General features: G+C 47.7%; 1 protein-coding gene across 3 annotated transcripts in view; it reads right to left on the reverse strand.

Moving 5' to 3' along the window:
• DCST2 (DC-STAMP domain containing 2) overlaps positions 1-12,255 on the reverse strand; it is a 28,771-nt gene extending 16,516 nt beyond the window's left edge. Inside the window, exons 1-4 of one of the 3 annotated variants that reach the window (XM_083416534.1) lie at positions 12,095-12,255; positions 9,387-9,557; positions 7,514-7,615; positions 6,058-6,252 (exon numbers count right to left, since the gene is read on the reverse strand). In XM_083416534.1, the coding sequence (XP_083272660.1) occupies positions 6,058-6,252; positions 7,514-7,615; positions 9,387-9,543 (454 nt within the window). In that variant the 5' untranslated portion in view covers positions 9,544-9,557; positions 12,095-12,255. Of the gene's footprint in view, positions 1-6,057; positions 6,253-7,513; positions 7,616-9,386; positions 9,558-10,646; positions 11,274-12,094 lie in introns of those variants that run through there. The other 2 variants (XM_083416533.1, XM_083416532.1) reach the window with 2 other exon arrangements.
• Positions 12,256-12,332: the final 77 nt, after the last annotated feature.

The following is a 12,332-nucleotide window of genomic DNA, read 5'->3' on the forward strand; positions in this document are numbered from 1 at the left end:
GTTTGTTTGTCCAATGTACGTGGCTGGGCAGACTTTGCAGGGTATTTCATAGACCCCTTGGTTTTCCAACTGAATTTTATCCTTGGGGTTTCTGAGGATATTGGCTATTTTTTGGTTGGTGCAAAAGGCTGTTTTGATATTGTGTTTATGGAGGATTTTGCTAATTTTATCTGTAGTGCCCTTGATATAAGGAAGGAGGGCTATGCCATTGTTTTCTTCTGTGTCTTGGTTTTTGGGGGGTGTTTCTTTTTGGATTAGCTTCGTAACCCTGTTTTGCTGGTATCCATTGGCAATTAACACATTTGAGAGATTCTGTAACTCAGTTGTCAAGTGGTCTTCTGTAACTCAGACAACTGAGTTACAGAATCTCTCAAATGTGTTAATTGCCAATGGATACCAGCAAAACAGGGTTACGAAGCTAATCCAAAAAGAAACACCCCCCAAAAACCAAGACACAGAAGAAAACAATGGCATAGCCCTCCTTCCTTATATCAAGGGCACTACAGATAAAATTAGCAAAATCCTCCATAAACACAATATCAAAACAGCCTTTTGCACCAACCAAAAAATAGCCAATATCCTCAGAAACCCCAAGGATAAAATTCAGTTGGAAAACCAAGGGGTCTATGAAATACCCTGCAAAGTCTGCCCAGCCACGTACATTGGACAAACAAACAGACGAATAAATGCACGGATCGCAGAACACAAGAATGCCGTCAAAAAAGAAGAAAAAACTTCCTCTCTTTTCCAACACATGAAAGAAACAGGACACGAAATTAATTTTGCAGATTCCAAATTGCTCTTTAACATGGAACATCACCACAAGAGAATAATCATGGAAGCCATCGAGATAGAGAAACACCCTCACAACATGAACAAGCGTGACGACACATCCCGCTTGCCAGACATCTGGAAATTAGCCCTCCCCACAAAATCTGACACCAGATCCAGAGGCACACAGAACGCCATCACCAATCAACCACACCAGACCCAAACCCAGACCCTCTCCACAGATAAATTACAGACACCATCCAGTAGCCAAACCAGGGTGGCACCTCCGGATGCTGCACCCCCCTGCAATCCCTACACAGATCTGGCTGGCACAGGCCACAAAACCACAGCTCGCCCCTATACACGAAGCCAAGCCAGAGCACAACCAAGTGCAGTACAGCCATCTTCTCAGAAAAACTCTTCACAAAGTTCAAGAGTTCAAGACACGAAGGCTTTAGCAACTAATCCACACCTAATGACCCACCTAAGTGGGATTCAGGAAATCACTCAAGAAATCACTCAAGATATCCCTCAAGTAATTAAGGAACAAAAGAAGAAAAGGCACACTAGCCTGGGAACCTCCTCTCTGCCCAGAACATTGGAGGCTATACACCACACCTCCTCAACAGTATTTATAGGAACTCAAACACTGAGATCCTGCTCTGTTCCAGTAACAAGAAGCCGAAAGCACCAGCCTGAAGATGACGAGTGAGACCTCGTCGAAACGTCGCCTAGACACCCCAACTTTTACACGGGAAGACACCCGAGGACACCAAAACCTGCATTCCTGTACCCGTGAAAATCTACGAAAGCATATATATATATATATATATATATATATATGCAGGTTTTGGTGTCCTCGGGTGTCTTCCCGTGTAAAAGTTGGGGTGTCTAGGCGACGTTTCGACGAGGTCTCACTCGTCATCTTCAGGCTGGTGCTTTCGGCTTCTTGTTACTGGAACAGAGCAGGATCTCAGTGTTTGAGTTCCTATAAATACTGTTGAGGAGGTGTGGTGTATAGCCTCCAATGTTCTGGGCAGAGAGGAGGTTCCCAGGCTAGTGTGCCTTTTCTTCTTTTGTTCCTTAATTACTTGAGGGATATCTTGAGTGATTTCTTGAGTGATTTCCTGAATCCCACTTAGGTGGGTCATTAGGTGTGGATTAGTTGCTAAAGCCTTCGTGTCTTGAACTCTTGAACTTTGTGAAGAGTTTTTCTGAGAAGATGGCTGTACTGCACTTGGTTGTGCTCTGGCTTGGCTTCGTGTATAGGGGCGAGCTGTGGTTTTGTGGCCTGTGCCAGCCAGATCTGTGTAGGGATTGCAGGGGGGTGCAGCATCCGGAGGTGCCACCCTGGTTTGGCTACTGGATGGTGTCTGTAATTTATCTGTGGAGAGGGTCTGGGTTTGGGTCTGGTGTGGTTGATTGGTGATGGCGTTCTGTGTGCCTCTGGATCTGGTGTCAGATTTTGTGGGGAGGGCTAATTTCCAGATGTCTGGCAAGCGGGATGTGTCGTCACGCTTGTTCATGTTGTGAGGGTGTTTCTCTATCTCGATGGCTTCCATGATTATTCTCTTGTGGTGATGTTCCATGTTAAAGAGCAATTTGGAATCTGCAAAATTAATTTCGTGTCCTGTTTCTTTCATGTGTTGGAAAAGAGAGGAAGTTTTTTCTTCTTTTTTGACGGCATTCTTGTGTTCTGCGATCCGTGCATTTATTCGTCTGTTTGTTTGTCCAATGTACGTGGCTGGGCAGACTTTGCAGGGTATTTCATAGACCCCTTGGTTTTCCAACTGAATTTTATCCTTGGGGTTTCTGAGGATATTGGCTATTTTTTGGTTGGTGCAAAAGGCTGTTTTGATATTGTGTTTATGGAGGATTTTGCTAATTTTATCTGTAGTGCCCTTGATATAAGGAAGGAGGGCTATGCCATTGTTTTCTTCTGTGTCTTGGTTTTTGGGGGGTGTTTCTTTTTGGATTAGCTTCGTAACCCTGTTTTGCTGGTATCCATTGGCAATTAACACATTTGAGAGATTCTGTAACTCAGTTGTCAAGTGGTCTTCGTCAGCCAGGCGTTTGGTTCTGGAGATGAGAGTCTTGGCTACGGAGTTTATTTGTGCAGGGTGGTGGTGTGATTGTGCATGTAAGTAGCGGTTGGTGTGTGTTTTTTTCCGGTAGATAGTGTGTCCTAGGGAGCCATCAGGTTTTTTGTAGATTAGGACGTCAAGGAAGGGAAGTTGGTTGTTGGCTTCTATTTCCATAGTGAATTGTATTTTGGGGTGTAGGCTGTTGAGATGTGTGAGGAAGCTATCCAGTTTTTCCTTCCCGTGTGGCCAAATTACAAAGGTGTCGTCAACATATCTGAGCCAAAGTTTGGGTTTGTGTTCTGACTTGTCTAAAGCATTGGTTTCAAAGTGTTCCATGTACAGGTTAGCGATGACCGGTGAGAGGGGTGATCCCATAGGTGCTCCTTCTATCTGTTTGTATCTTTGTCCATTGTGGATGAAGTACGTGTTGGTTAGGCAGTGGTTGGTCAGGTCCAAGATGTATCCTGCTCTGTTCCAGTAACAAGAAGCCGAAAGCACCAGCCTGAAGATGACGAGTGAGACCTCGTCGAAACGTCGCCTAGACACCCCAACTTTTACACGGGAAGACACCCGAGGACACCAAAACCTGCATTCCTGTACCCGTGAAAATCTACGAAAGCATATATATATATATATATATATAAAGCATTTTCATGGCATTTTTTAAAATAAGTCTAGATTCCACCTTTGTCTGGCCTGGTTAGACTCCGGGGCTGAGCTCTGGCAGTGTTTGAGGCTGGGGCCATGCAGAGAACGTGAAGAAGCACCTGAGTCACGCTAGCTATGGCTGACTAGGATGACGAAGGGGTCAGAGGTTGCACAACGCAGTGACATGGCTCATGAGAGGTCAAGGGTAACGTTAAGCAGGTGAACGAGGGGCTCAGAGGCCGGTTCATGGACTTTGATTAAGGCCGGGGGTCACGGTAGGCAGAAACGGTGAGGGCTCATCCTAAATAGTGACCAGGCTTGTAGGAGCTAGAGGAGCTCTGCCGTGTCTATCCTGAATAAGCATAGTTTGGGCTGGTTAGGTCACAAACAGTGACTAATGTGGAGTCATGCTAAGCAGTGAAAAGTCGGAAGAGGTCATAGGTCAGGGGTCATGCTAAGCAGAAACTAAGTGAACCAAGGGTCAGAGGTCAGGAGTCACACTGGGCAAGGACTAGGCTAACGAGCGGCCATAGGTCATGCTAAACAGCGATTAGCTTAGCAAGAGGTCAGAGGTCACAGTAAGCAGTTGTGATAGCCTGGGACTCGGACTCCGAACCAGAGGAGTCTCAGTCTGCACCAGATCCTTTGCCTCAGGCGGTAGCTTAACCTAGTCTGGGGCCTGATCCTGAAGAGTCCCAGTCTGCCCAGGTTGCCCTGCAACAAGCACCAGCTGGGCTGAGTCAGGGGCCTGAGCCTGCCCTGGCTCCAGATGCGGGGATGACCTCGTTGCCTTCAGCTGGGCCATCACTTACAGCTGCTCCACTACCGGTTGGGTCAGGGGAGGCTGAGGCGGCCTCTGGGTCTAGTAACCCACCGACGTCTCCTGAGCTGCAGAGACTGAGGTCTGAGAGAAGGAGAGACCTGAGTACTCGCAGGAGGAGTGCTCACCTTCGGGCGAGACAGGGAGGTGAATCGCCGGGGGATCAGGACCAGCTGTTACCCCCGTCAGAGATAAAAGGCTGCTGGACTGTTATGTACTGAGTTGAATAGGATCCAAACTGCAGCAGTCTGATTGGTCCTAGAACAATAGCATCCAAATTGCAGCAGTCTGATTGGTCCTAGAACAATGCAGCAGTATGATTGGTTGGCAGGAACCACCCAATCATGCTCCAGATATAAGTGAATCCACAACCTGATTGGCTTACAGTAGAATTCCAGAATTAGCCAATCATGTGCAGCCCATTGTGTAAATAATGTATATAAAGCAGATACTGTGAGGGGACTTTCATTCATTCCTCCTCACCACTATGAGCTGAATAAAGAGCATGAAATCACTTTGTATATTTCATGGACCCAGCCCCAGATTGCGGGAGCGACCAGTCATTTAAGAGAGGAATGCAGAGGGAGAGCTGAGTCTCCTATAAGAAATGCTAGAAGCAAGGACAGTAGTTACGCGTCTAGGCAATTTACAAAGTCCAGAGAGATGCCCAAGAAAGTGGTTTGCTTCAATTGCACAAAAATTTATTCATTTAGCACAGGCATTCCTAGTTTTGCATCACTATCAAAAGCTGCTCTAGCCATCTTAGAATTCTAAAATTTGAAAAATATTCAACATTCTAAAATTTGTCAAAATTCTAAAATCAAAATCTCAAAAATCTCAAAATACAAAACAAATCTTCACTGCCTTGGATCACTGTGAACTCTGAGGGAGGGGGGTTGCTTAATCCCCACTGCAAAATAGAACAAAATACCATGTGCTTACCAGGAATCATAGAATCATAGAGTTGGAAGAGACCACAAGGGCCATCGAGTCCAACCCCCTGCCAAGCAGGAAACACCATCAGAGCACTCCTGACATATGGTTGTCAAGCCTCTGCTTAAAGACCTCCAAAGAAGGAGACTCCACCACACTCCTTGGCAGCAAATTCCACTGTCAAACAGCTCTTACTGTCAGGAAGTTCTTCCTAATGTTTAGGTGGAATCTTCTTTCTTGTAGTTTGGATCCATTGCTCCGTGTCCGCTTCTCTGGAGCAGCAGAAAACAACCTTTCTCCCTCCTCTATGTGACATCCTTTTATATATTTGAACATGGCTATCATATCACCCCTTAACCTCCTCTTCTCCAGGCTAGAACCAGGAAGTTGTCTCAGAAAAATACTACACAGCTCAAAATCGCAATCCAACGCAATCCTTCAAAAATACACAAAAAATGTGCAAAGGTTGCAGTTTGCCAGAACCTGCCTATGATCCTGTGCCTGACCTTGCCTAGCTTCCTGCCTTGGCCCTGTCGGACTGACTCCTTGAGGAACCCTTGCATTTGGGACCGGATCTGGACCGCGTTATTTGGGTTAACCCTGGGCCCAGCACAGCAGTGACTAGGTTGACGAGAGATCAGGGGTCATGCTAAGCAGTGACTAAGCCAGTGAAGGGTCAGAGGTTTGGGGATGAAGGGCTGGAGACACGGGAATCCCACTGACCGCTGCCCTAGTGTCAGAGGTCAAGTGCAGCCATCGGACGGGTGGCAGGAGGGTCAAGGGGTCAAAGATCACGCTCACTATTAGCCAGGCCGCAGAGGTGCTTGAAGAGCAGGACGACGGAGCAGAGGAAGTAGAGGAAGGGGATTGCCCGCTCGCAGGTGTCCTTGGCGTTGTCAAAGAGACGGGTGCACTTCCGGTAGGGGGTGCCCATCTCCTCGTTGCAGACCTCGCCCAGGTTGAGGAGGAAGTACCACACGTTGCGCAGGCAGTGAGCTGCACGGAAGGAAGGGGCAGAAGAGAAAAGTGTGAATTTGACTGTCTGGAGCACGTGCAGAGCGCAGCAGCTAGGCTGCTTGTGGCTGCCGGCCAGTAACATCCTGCTGTCAGGATTTGAATTCGTGGCGAGTCTTCTGCTGGGCCAAGTTCAAGGTATAATATGTCCTTCTCCGGCTCAGGACCAGGTTACTTGGGAGACGGCCTTATCCCTTATGCATCCCTTATACATCGCTGCCGTTTCAGCAGGGTCTCCCCTGCAAATCTCAAAGATTTCAGAAATCCACTATCTCAGAGCAGGGCTTTTAAGGGGACTTTACCTGTTCTGTGGAACAGTATCCCTGTCCAGACTAGCTGCACTTCCTGGAAACAACTGAATATATTTTTGTTCTGGCAGGTTTTTCCACCTGGATAAATGGGTCTTTGCCACAAGTGTACACTTTGCCTTGTCTGTTTTTAATTCTGCTTGCGGAAAGCTCTCCCCAGAGAGACCAGCCGGACACCATTTTAGGCCCTGGGGAAAACCAATCTTCTTTCACCAGGCCTTTAGCTTTTAATTTGTAGGCTGTTTTAAACTGTTTTTAATATTATGTTTTAATGTTGTAACTCATACCTTAGAGTCAAGGGCAGCTAATTAATAAATAATAATTATCTGTGGCTCCCTTGACTGGGTGGGATGTTTTATTCCTGCCTTCTTAAAAGAGAACCGTGCTTTAGGTTTTTCTCTTCTTTTGTGCCGGCTGTAATGGATGTGTTTGTTTGTTTGTTTATATACCATAGGTTACTTTGAGTTATAGATGCAAATAATAATAATAATAATAATAATAATAATATATTTATTGGTTGCTTTTTCTTATTTTTACCAAGGTAACTCAAAGCAACTTTTGGTATATAAACAAATGAACACATATTATTATTATTATTATTATTATTATTATTATTATTATTATTATTATTACATTTAGTTTTTATTACCTGTAAATTGGTTTGGAAGGTGATTAGTAATTCAAAGATGATGAGGATGATAATCGTAATAAGGACAGACCGTCTCTGTGGGTAAACTAGCTGTCTTGTGGTAGGTTGGAGTTAGCCAAAAGCTCTCTTCTCATTTGATCCCACGGGTGACGCCATAGGAAACCCAGCCAGATGGGCAGGGTATAAATAATAAATTATTATTATAGGTGCAACCCCTTTAGTCCATCTTTTTGGCTTCTCGCATTCCCCCTCCATCCCAACCCATTCTGTGCCCCTGCAAACTCACCCACGTGCCGTACAGAGTCCATGACAGATCGGAAAAGCTTTCGGACGCGGTCACCAACCACCTTTGCCTTCTGAGCAATGTCCTTGATTTTTCGCAGCGCATCTAGGCAGAAGATGTTGGGAGAGAGCCCACTTTAAATATGGTCGGTGTCTATTAAGAACCAAGAACAGTGCCAGGACTGAAGCAGTAGGCAGTGGTGGTGCCGCTCTAAAGTTGCTAGACTCCAATCCCCATCAGCTAGGGTTGCCAGATTTCAGAAAGCAAAATTCCTGCGCTTTCTGGGGGGAAACCTAACCCAAAAATAGTGATTCTAAGCTTTTTGAGCTGTTTCCGCTGCTTTTTCCACCGTGTTACCATATGTCCAGGTTTTCCCTGACATTTTGCCAATTCAGCAAAATTCCCCCCGACGCCATTTTTACACCCGAAAACCAAGACGTGTCAGGAATTTTCCTGATGTATGGCAAGCCTACATCAGCCCATGTTAGGGCGGTTAATGGTTAATGAGGATGTTTGTCATGGAGAAAGCAGATAGGCTGCCTCATCAACACCGTTGGGCACCCAAGGGAGCTGAATGCCTGGAAATTCGGGACAGATAAGCACAGAAACTAAGGAAAATGCTCCAAAGGGAGGCAGTGATGGCAACCAACTTAGATGGCTTTAAAAGTGGATTCAGCAAAATCACAGAGGCTAGCAACTGCTACCAGCCACAGTAGAGATGTTCTGCCTCCAATGTCAGAGGCATTCCATGTGCCTCTGACTTACCAGTTTGGTGCTGCTGCACTCTGTCCTGCTTTGGGGTTTACCAGATGCATCTTGGGGTTGTTTGTTTGATTGTGTGTCTGACTGTTAACCAGAAGGTTGGTGGTTCGAGCCCACGTAGGGATGTCTGTGGGCAGGATTCCTGCACTGCAAAGGGGTTGGCCCAGATGCCACTTTCAACTGTACAATTTTGTGATTCTACGATTCATTTATGTTTTGTTATTTGTTTATTTATTGGATTCATAGACTGCCCTTCATCACAGGATCTCAGAGCAGCTGGCAAGATCTTTCCCCCAGAAATTTGTGCGGAATCACACGCTAGTGGTGGGCGATGTCAGAGACATAAAGTGGGTGGCGTCACGGAGGTAAATATTTCCTTTGCAGAGCGCAAGTAAAGCAAGCAAGAGACATTCTTCCTCTTCAAGGGAGCATGTCAGGAAAAAAACACTTGAGGAGGGTGTGAAGTTGGGCTGCTGAGGGGCGTGGTCTGGGGGAAGAAGGCGTGGACTGGGCTACTGAGGGGCGTGGCCTAAGGAGAGGAGGCGTGGCCTGGGGAGAATTCAGAGCATAGTGGTACCTTGGGTTAAGTACAGTGGTACCTCAGGTTACATACACTTCAGGTTACAGACTCCACTACCCTAGAAATAGTATCTCGGGTTAAGAACTTGGCTTCAGGATGAGAACAGAAATCGTGCTCCGGCAGTGCAGCAGCAGCAGTAATTAAGTACTTAACCCGAGGTACCACTGTACTTAATTCGTTCCGGAGGTCCGTACTTAACCTGAAACTGTTCTTAATGGGGCCTGCCCTAATGGGGCCTCCTGCTGCCACCGCGCCACCAGAGCATGATTTCTGTTCTCATCCTGAAGCAAAGTTCTTAACCTGAGGTAACATTTCTGGGTTAGCGGAGTCTGTAACCTGAAGCATATGTAACCTGAAGTGTCTGTAACCCGAGGTACCACTGTACCAGACAGTGAGGCCCAGAGGGCCCCATTCAACTCCTGTGGACAGAGGTCTTCCAACCCCTGCCTTTCGAAAAAGACACTTCCAACCCAGCCAGGAATAAGAGTGCAAGGCTGGTGCAAGCAGAGCAGCAACAAAACCCCGTCGTCTCACTGATCAGGGGCTCGCGGGCCCTCTGCAGCATTTCTGCCGTCTGGTTGAGGGCGAGCTCGGCGCCACACGACACGGCATCGGCGCACTGGGTGAAGTTGCGGATGATGTTGGCGAAGGGGCCCTCCATGGCCAAGCCGAATGCCAGGATCAACAGCATGGTCTTGCCTTCTTCTGTAGGGGGGCGATAGAGATGGGAGACGGAATAGAAAAGCGTCAGGGACTGCGTGGGGTTTCCTCTCAGGGAAGCCTTTTTACTCCTGCCCCAGAACTGCAGCTTGTATGTCGCTGGCCGGTTCTTAGACCCTGCTAACAGCACTGAGTGAGGTGCTTCAACAAAATGTTGCAGTGCGGAGTGTGGCTGTTTGCAGCTGTCTCCTCTCAGGCCTACCTGGAGATGCCAGGCATCGAAACTGGGACCTTGTGTATGCAAGGCAGATGCTCTCCCAGCGACATAGCTGTTAACTTACAGATTTGAAAATAAGGGACCAGCAGCCTCGAAAATAAGGGACCAGCAGCCTCGAAAATAAGGGATCAGCAGCCAAAAAAAGGGATTTTCCCAGCACAGGTATGTTCAACTTCTGAGCCCCTCCGAGCCAAAGGCAGAAAGCCCAGCCAGCAGCCAAACAAAGCCTCAAGCGGTGGTTCCCACAGTGCAGCAACCCAGCAAAGGGGATGCAGCAAGGGAAACCACCGTCACCTCTCCGCTGGGAAGCGCTGAGCAAAGGCGAGTCCCCAGGCAACGCGGCCGATTTGATCGGCACAAGGCATGCAAGCTCCACCCTCCAGTCGTCCTTAGACTCCTTATTGGGTGAGCAACGCAGCCAAGCAACACAGTTGGAGCCTCCCTCCTCCCTGGCCGGCAGGGAGGGAGGGAGAGGAGCTGCTTCCTTTGAAACCCGGGAAATTTAAGGGACATCAGCAATAAGAGACAGCAGCGGGACACAGTGCTGGGATAATGGAGTTTCCTGCCAAATAAGGGATGGTTGACAGCTATGCCCAACGAGCTACAGCCCTTGTTGAGACTCCTTAAAGGGAGTGAAAGGCGGGATATCAAATCCAAACTCTTCTTCTTCTTCTTCTTCTCTCAAGTAGCCAGTATTAGGGGTAGGAATAGCCCCCAAAGAATAGCAGCTTTCGCTGTGGGTCGTTCTTCAAAATAGCGGATTCTGTTTGGCTCACAACGGCACTTCTTGCTCCCCGCCTCCAATTCTGTCTGGGGACTGCATTATTTTCACTTGTCTTGGGTTTTCCCACACTTACTTGAGAAGATCTGGGGCAGCATGAGGAGGACGGTGACACGAACTTTGCATGAGAAGGCCATGCCAAGGCCAAGCCCAAGGGCCAGGGTGATGGTAGACAGAAGGCAGTACCAGATGTTGTACCCCTGCACGAAAATGACCATTGCCCCATAGGCTGTGGCGAGGACCATGCCCAAGGCAAAGCCACCCACGCTACGGGTCACGGACCGGCCCAGGGTGTCCTCGACCACCCGTGGGACCGGTGGCTTCTTTCTCTTCCTGTTTCGACCCCCACGCGGTGAGAAAATAGACAGGAGACCCATGGCTTCAAGGAGGCTACCCAATAGACTACTGCATGGACGAGAGCAAGGGGTGCTCCTTGGTCTCTGTGTCTGCAATGGGTTTGGAAGTGTGTAGGTAAAATCGCAAACCAAGAGAAACCTGTGTTAAAAACTTATGGGGTGGTAAGATATTTGGAATGGGGGAGCCAGGAAAGGAGAAAGTCTCCAGTCAGTGTGTTATTGTCCCACCAACAACTACACCACAGTTCCTATTACAGGTCTGAAAAACCAGTACACTCGAGATTCCGCTAGGCTCCGCACATCACCTGTCAGATTCTGTCCCTAACCCCACCCACATTCTACAGTAGCTCCTCCCATCTCTTGCTGCATCCTCTCTTGACTCCACCCTAGCCACGCCCACATTATGTACTAGCTCCACCCATCATCTGCTGGATCCTCCATTGACACCACCCTAGCCACGCCCACATTCCACACTAGCTCCTCCCAAACCTCCTTACCAAATTCTGTCCCCGCCTTGCCCCTAGCCCCACCCACTTTCTGCCCTGGCTCCTCCCATCACTCTTATTTTCAGATTCCACTGCAAGTCTGTCCCTATTTGTTTATTTAAACCCTGGTCTGATTTTGGGTGACTCCCCCTAGCCCAAGCCCCAGCATTACACAGAGGATATGAAATTTGTGAAATCAGTGTTTGGCAACTTAAATCAGAGGGACAAGCCAGGAATTACTCTAGAACTTCAGAGGATATTCTTTGAAAGGGCATTGCTAATAATAATAATAATAATAATAATAATAATTATACCCCACCCATCTGGCTGGGTTTTCCCAGCCGCTCTGGGCAGCTCTCAACAGAACACTAAAAACAGAATATAACTTCAAACATTAAAAACTTCCCTAAACAGGGCTGCCTTCAAATGTCTTCTAAAGGTCAGATAGTTGTTTATTTCCTTGACATCTGATGGGCGGGTGTCACTACTGAGAAGGCCCTCTGCCTGGTTCCCTGTAGCTTCGCTTCTCGCAGTGAGGGAATTGCCAGAAGGCCCTCGGAGCTGGACCTCAGTGTCCGGGCTGAACAATGGGGGTGGAGACGCTCCTTCAGCTGTCCTGGGCTGGGGCCGTTTAGGGCTTGAAAGGTCAGCACCAACACTTTGAATTGTGCTCGGAAACGTACTGGGAGCCAATGTAGGTCTTTTAAGGACTGGTGTAATATGGTCTTGGAGGCCACTCCCAGTCACCAGTCTGGCTGCCGCATTTACCCAGCTTAATCAACTCAAATCAATTATGCTCTTGCAACTTAATCAACATTGCTTCTATTCATCCAATGATCTCAATAGATCACCCAGCAGAGCTGAAATTCTGAGACAGAAGGTGGTGCATTTTTCCTGTCCCTGGTAAACACACTTTGCACG

The sequence above is a fragment of the Podarcis tiliguerta genome (assembly GCF_965153285.1).
Source record: "Podarcis tiliguerta genome assembly, chromosome: 16".
Taxonomy (NCBI): Eukaryota; Metazoa; Chordata; class Lepidosauria; order Squamata; family Lacertidae; genus Podarcis; species Podarcis tiliguerta.